The sequence below is a fragment of the Priapulus caudatus genome, unplaced genomic scaffold (genome assembly GCF_000485595.1).
Source record: "Priapulus caudatus unplaced genomic scaffold, Priapulus_caudatus-5.0.1 Scaffold1202, whole genome shotgun sequence".
Classification (NCBI taxonomy): domain Eukaryota; kingdom Metazoa; phylum Priapulida; class Priapulimorpha; order Priapulimorphida; family Priapulidae; genus Priapulus; species Priapulus caudatus.
In genome coordinates, this window is record NW_014578263.1 from 2,615 (window position 1) to 9,719 (window position 7,105).

At 54.6% G+C, this 7,105-nt stretch overlaps 2 protein-coding genes across 3 annotated transcripts in view; one reads left to right on the top strand and one right to left on the bottom strand.

The window, feature by feature from the left end:
- Positions 1–306: 306 nt before the first annotated feature.
- Positions 307–1,961, top strand: LOC106815795 (the record flags this gene model as incomplete). Its single annotated transcript, XM_014820302.1, has 2 exons — positions 307–409; positions 1,914–1,961. Coding segments are annotated over 2 exons (151 nt in total), but the record flags the coding sequence as incomplete, so codon positions are not given.
- A 2,113-nt stretch (positions 1,962–4,074) lies between these two features.
- LOC106815799 (histone-binding protein RBBP4) overlaps positions 4,075–7,105 on the bottom strand; it is a gene marked incomplete at its 3' end in the record, with an annotated part of 11,059 nt that continues 8,028 nt past the window's right edge. For both annotated transcript variants that reach the window (XM_014820305.1, XM_014820306.1), the window contains 5 exon segments: positions 4,075–4,152; positions 4,698–4,824; positions 5,078–5,238; positions 6,301–6,416; positions 6,884–7,060. In XM_014820305.1, coding sequence (XP_014675791.1) covers positions 4,075–4,152; positions 4,698–4,824; positions 5,078–5,238; positions 6,301–6,416; positions 6,884–7,060 — 659 coding nt within the window.

Below are 7,105 nucleotides of genomic sequence, written 5' to 3' on the forward strand. Positions count from 1 at the left end.
ATCCCTCCTCACCAGCAAGCCTCAGCACTCGTCCCTCCTCACCAGCAAGCCTCAGCACTTCGTCCCATCCTCAACCAGCAAGCCTCAGCCACGTCCTCCCTCCTCACCAGCAGCCTCAGCACTCCGTCCCTCCCCTCACCAGCAAGCCTTCCAGCATGTCCTAACTCCCGCACCTCTCCCTCGCCTCCTCACAAGCAGCCTCAGCACTCGTCTCTCCCTCACTGCACCGCAAGCGCTCGCACTCGTTCCTCCCTCCTCACACAGCAAGCCTCAGCACTCGTATCCGCTCCCTCCCTCCACCACAAGCCTCAGCATCGTCCTCCTCACCAGGCAAGCCTCAGCAACTCTCCGCTCCTCCACCAATGGCAAGCTCTCACACTCGTCCCTCCCTCGCTCAGCAGCAAGCCTCAGCACTCGTCCTCCCTCCCTCACCCAGCAGCCTCACACTCGTCCCTCGCCTCCTCACCAGACAAAGCCTCAGCACTCCCCTCCCGTCACCTACAGCAAAGCGCTCAGCACTCGTCCCTCTCCTCCTCACCAGCAAGCCTCACACTCCGTCCCTCCTCCTACCAGCAAGCCTCAGCACTCGTCCTCCCTCCTCACCAGCAAGCCTCAGTCACCGTCGTCCCTCTACCAGCAAAGCCTCGAGCACTCGCTCCCTCCTTCACACGCAAGCCTGCAGCACTCGCTCCCTCCTCACCAGCAAGCCTCAGCACTCGTACCCCTCCTCACGCGCAAGGCCTCAGCCACTCGTGCCCTCCCTCCTCACCAGCAAGCCCAGCCACGTCCTCCCTCCTCACCACGCAAAGCCTCAGCACTCGTCCCTCCTCCACCACAAGCCTCAGCACTCGTCCTGCCCTCCTCACCAGCAAGCCTCAGCACTCGTCCTCCTCTCACGACAAGCCTCAGCACTCGTCCCTGACCCCTCCTCACACAAGCAAGCCTCAGCACTCTGTCCCTCCTCACCAGCTAAGCCTCAGCAGCATCGTCGCCTCCCTCTCACCAGCAAGCCTCAGCACACTCGTCCCTCGCTCGCTCACGCAGCAAGCCTCGCAGCATCGTCCCTCCTCACTCACCACAGCTCAGCACTCGTCCCTCCTCCTACCAGCAGAGCCTCAGCACTCGTACCCTCCTCCTCACACAAGCAAGCCTCAGCACTCGTCCCTCCTCTCACCGCAAGCTCAGCACTCGTCCCTCCTCACCAGCAAGCCTCAGCACTCGTCCCTCCCTCCTCACCAGCAAGCCTCAGCACTCGTCCCTCCTCACCAGCAAGCATCAGGCACTCCGTCCCTCCTCACCTCAAGCAAGCATCAGCAACTCGTCCCTCCCTCCCTCACAGCAAGCCTCAGCACTACTCGTCTCCCTCCTCACCGAGCAAGGCCATCAGCACTCCAGTCCCTCCTCACCAGCAAAGGCATCAGCACTCGTCCCTCCTCACCAGCAAGCCTCAGCACTCGTCCCCTCCTCAACCAGCAAGCTCATCACTCGTCCCTCCTCCTACCAGCAAGCCTCAGCACTGCGTCCTCCCTCCTAGCCAGCAGCCTCAGCACTCCGCTCCCTCCTCACCAGCAAAGCCTCAGCAAGCTCGTCCCTTCCCTCCAACCGAGCAAGCGCGTCAGCACTCGTCTGCCCTCCTTCAACCAGTCAAGCCTCAGCACTCGTCCCCTCCTCCTCACCAGCAAGCCTCAGCACTCTCGTCCCTCCTACACCAGCAAGCCGTCAGCACTCGCCCCTCCTCACCACGCAAGCCTCAGCACTTCCGTCCTCCCTCCCACCAGCAAGCTCAGCAACTCGTCCCTCCTCACCAGCAGCCTCAGCACTCGTCCCTCCTCACAGCAAGCCTCCACACATGCGTCCCTCCCTCCTCACCAGCAAGCCTCAGCACTCGTCCCTCCTCACCAGCAAGCCTCAGCACTCGTCCCTCCTCACCAGCAAGCCTCAGCACTCGTCCCTCCCTCCTCACCAGCAAGCCTCAGCACTCGTCCCTCCCTCCTCACCAGCAAGCCTCAGCACTCGTCCCTCCTCACCACAAGCCTCAGCACTCGCCTCGCTCCCTCCTCACCAGCAAGCCTCAAGCACTCGTCCCTCCTCACCAGCAAGCCTCAGCACTCCGTCCCTCCTCCACCGCAAGCCTCAGCACTCGTCGCTCCCCTCACCAGCAAGCCTCAGCACTCGTCCCTCCTCACGCAGCAAGCCTCAGCACTCGTCCTCCCCCTCACCAGCAAGCCTCAGCAACTGCGTCCCTCCCTCCTCACCAGCAAGCCTCAGCACTCCCATCCCTTCCTCACCAGCAAGCCCTCAGCACTCGTCCCTCCCTCCTCACCAGCAAGCCTCAGCACTCGTCCCTCCTCACCAGCAAGCCTCAGCACTACTCGCTCCTCCCTCCTCCTCACCAGCAAGCCTCAGCACTCGGTCCCTCCCTCCTCACCAGCAAGCCTCAGCACTCTGTCCCTCCCTCCTCACCACAAGCCTCAGCACTCGTCCTGCCTCACCAGAGCAGACCTCAGCACTCGTCCCTCCTCGCCAGCAACCTCAGCACTCGTCGCCTCCCTCCTCACCAGCAGCCTCAGCATCTCCCTCCTAGCTCCTCAGCATCTCCCTCCTCACCAAAGCAAGCCTCAAGCACTCGTCCCTCCCTCCCACGCAAGCAAGCCTCAGCACTTCGTACCCCTCCTCACCAGCAAGCCTCTAAGCAGCTGTCCGCTCCCTCGCTTCACGCAGCAAGCCTCAGCACTCGTACCCAGACCTCCCACGACCCAGCACTCTCTCCCTCCTCACCAGCACGCCTCAGACTCGCCCCTCCTCAACCCAGCAAGCCTCAGCACTCGTTCCTCCCTCCTCACCAGCAAGCCTCAGCACTCGTCCACCTCCTCACCAGCAAGCATCAGGCACCGTCCCTCCTCATCCAGCAAGCCTCACACGTCGTCCCTCCTCACAGCTAAGCCCTTCAGCACTCGTCCCTCCCTCCTCACCAAGCAGCCTCTTCACAAGAATCCCTCCCTCCTCACCAACGAAGCCTCAGCACTCTCCCTCCCTCCTCACCAGCAAAGCCTCAGCACTCGTCCCTCCCTCCTCACGCAGCAAGCTCAGCAACTCGCTCCCTCCTCAGCCAGCAAGGCCTCAGCACTCGTCCCTCCATCCTCTCACCCAGCAAGCTCAGCACTCGTCCCTCACCTCACCAGCAAGCCTCAGCACTCGTCCCTCTCACCACAAGGCCTGCAGCACATCGTCCTCCTCCTCACCAGCAAGCCTCAGCACTCCGTCCTCCCTCCTCACCAGCAAGCCCAAGCACTCGTCCCTCCCTCTCTCACCAGCAAGCCTCAGCATTCGTCCTACCCTCCTCACTCAGCAAAGCCTCAGCAACTCAATCCCTCCTCACGGCAGCAAGCCTCAGCATCTCGTCCCTCCTCACCAGCAAGCCTGCAGCACTCGTCCCTCCCTCCTCACCAGCAAGCCAACTCGTACCCTCGCTCACAGCAGCTCGCACGTCCCTCCTCGCCACCAGCAAGCCTCAGCACTCGTCCCTCCCTCCTCACCAGCAAGCCTCAGCACTCGTCCCTCCTCACCAGCAATGCCTAGCACTCGTCCTCCTCCCAGCACAGAGCCTCAGCACTCGTCCCTCCTCCTCACCAGCAAGCCTGCAGCACTCGTCCCTCCCTCCTCACCAGCAAGCCTCAGCACTCGTCCGTCCCTCCTCACCAGCAAGCCTCAGCACTCGTCCCTCCTCACCAAAAGTATCTGTGATATGAGATACGCAGTGCTACACATCACCGACAGGTTGGCGAGCAGAGCACAAGCATTTGCTTACATTCTGAGCGTGTCCACCGAGTGTGTGGAACGGACACACGATGGCGCCACTAACCAGAAGCCGCTGTGAAGACAGTTAGTGCCACCGCCTCACCAAAAGTATCTGTGATATGATATTTGACTTACGTAGCACAGATATTCTGGCGAGGCGATGAGACACCGCATTCTGTCCAATTCTTGGAATGCCACGAGTCTTTCACGTTTCGTGACAGCAACACTTACACCTCCACCCACGCACGAAGTAAGGAGGTAAGTTGCACGACTTACTTGGAAGATTTCGTCCTTGTGCGACTCAAATGAGTGAAGCTTTAACTTCAGATTCCGTAGATCCCACAATGCAACTGTCTGGAACGAAAACGACCAGCCGTACAATTAATCGGGACCGATCAAATTCAGATTTTTTTGCACCAGCCCAGAGCACTGGTAATAGCTTCTTTTTTTTCCAGCCCCCGCCGTAATTTACCAGCCCTCACAAATTTTATTCGTAAAATCAATCTCATGTTTCACGCTTGCATTCTCGATTTCAAATTTGTAAAATGTTGATAAATTATGTCGTGATATCCTTCAGGTAAAACAGTAATGTAGGCTATTTGCTATAAATAAACTTGTAGGTACTCGCTAACACGGCTGAAACCACTGAGCACGAGACGCAACGCCACAAACGCAGAGGGCCGGTGTTTTGCCAATGTTACCGGCCCTCCAAATAATTTGCCGGCAATTTCCCTCCCTGGATCAATGATGCCGCCACAGCAACCAACGTAACCACTCGATTAACTCACTCTCCATCATCGCTAAACAGTAGAACATTCTAGTAAGTAACAAACAGTAGAACATTCTAGTAAGTAACAAACAGTAGAACATTCTAGTAAGTAACAAACAGTAGAACATGCCTTGTCAGCAGATCCCGTAGCTAGTATGAACTCGCTGTACGGGTTGAAAGACAGGCAGTTAACCTCTGCAGTGTGTGCGTCGACCGTGTGACTCGGCTTACTGGTGTTGTTAGAGCGTGTGTCCCATCTAAATCAACACACACACGACCAGCATGTTACCAAGCATGTGGGATGCTAGGTATTAACAATTGACAGTGAGAAATTCTCTTCATGACTATATACTATTGATATATTGATATATGAAATTCTATTTTTGACGAACCGACCAGAATCTTATCAAGCATGTCGCATGCTGCTACGTATTAACAATTCTCTCGTCAACATCGACAATAAGAAATTCTCGTTCGCAAACGTTGAGTAACAGCACCACCGTCTCTTACATCATCAGCTTCTGATCATCGGCGACGGATCCGAACAAACTCTCGTGCAGCAGATGCCACGCAACGTCCTCGACGACGGCCGTGTGACCCGTGAAGATCGTCTGCGCGTTAATGACTCGATGCTCGACGGGCGTCGCGTTGATGTCCCATAGACAGATCGTCTGTAACATGCAGCAACGCTCGTTAGTTAGGCGTTGATGTCCCATAGACAGATTGTCTGTAACATGCAGCAACGCTCGTTAGTTAGGCGTTGATGTCCCGCATAGACACGATCGTCTTGTAACATGGCAGCCAACCGCCGTTAAGTTAGGCGTGAATGTCCCCCAGACAGATCGTGCTGTAACATGCAGCCAGCGCTCGTTAGTTAGGCATTGAACGTCCGCAGACAGATCGTCTGTAAGCATGCAGCACGCTCGTTAGTTAGGGCGTGAGTCGGCCCGCAACCACCCCCCACCGACAGATTTCCTTAACAAGCAGGCAACACCGTTAAGTTAGGCATTGATGTCCCGCAGACAGATTGTCTGAACAGGCAGCAACGCTCGTTAGTTAGGCGTTGATGTCCCGCAGACAGATTTGTCTGAACATGCAGCAACAGCTCGTTAGTTAGCCATTGATGTCCCGCTAGACAGATTGTCTGACATGCCAGGCAACGTTCGTCGTTTAGCCGTGGATGTCCGCGCAGACAGATTGTCGAGTAACATGCAGCAACGCTCGTTATTAGGCCATTGCGATGTCCGCGGGCAGACAATGTCTGTACGAACACGAATCAGCAACACTGCCGTTAATAGGCCAAAATTAGCAGAGCTCTGATGCAGATCTCCATGTTCTATCGTTAACTGTAGCAGGCGTTTATACCAAAATCTCATATAAGATCTATATCTACTATCTGAACAAAATGTGTCGACCAAACGCCCAATTAATGTGATAGATAAGTATATAGATATTAAAAAAAAATTTACACTCGCTCTGCTCGCCATGGGTGTCCATATTCAGCAGCTAGATTAGCCCCTGAACCCCTCTCTATATGCAGTGTTAGTATTCACTATTACATGGGTGTCCATATTCAGCAGCTAGATTAGCCCCTGAACCCCTCTCTATATGCAGTGTTAGTATTCACTATTACAAAACAAGTGTTGCATTACGTAATCAGCCAACACTAGCTATAACAAGTGGAACGGGAAGAAAGCAGATGAGGCCCTGCGTGTGTATAAGTTATAACTCACATGATCGTCGGAGGCGGATAGGAGCCTGCCGTTCATGTTGGGATTCCAGGAGAGACCGTAGCCCTCCTTCTGGTGGCCCCTCAATCTCAGATCCGGGTTGCACTCTCCGTTAGGGTCTACACGAGGAACAAGCAAAACACGTAGGAGTAAGTAATTTTTTACATTTTATATATATATTTTCATATTTTTCGCATACAGATAGTTTCGCGATTCAGACTTGACAGACAATTTCGCGATCGTGAATTCCCTGATCAGTGAAGAACAGCATGTTGTTATTTTCGCAGTCGGGGATGCGTTCGCGAAATTTGCGAAAATTAAACCACCGCGAAATATACAGCGCATAGTCGTATACAGTATCTCAAAATGATCTCATCCTGAAATAACACTGATGCTGATGGCATAGTGATATCAGAACAAACAAACAAACAAACAAACAAACAAACAACAATAACAACAACAACAACACTCACTAACATCTCTGGTATCACAGACATCACTATTAGCAACACTACATCTTCAACCATTTTAGTTTAAAACAACAATAGCAATAGAAGTGGCAAAAAACAAGAACATTTCTACACACCTGGTTTCGAGGGATGCTTGGTATAGTCGAACACAAGCACGTCGCTGGACGGTGTCTTTGTCGCGATGATGCACGGATTCTGCGGCATATAGCGCGCACGGTTTACCTCTCCCTCGTCGGTTGATCTTAATCCTATCTCTATACTACGCTCACCTGGGGAGCCAAAGCCTCCAAACGCTGCAAAGATATACACATAAATGTAGGTGTTGTGTCAGAGGAAGG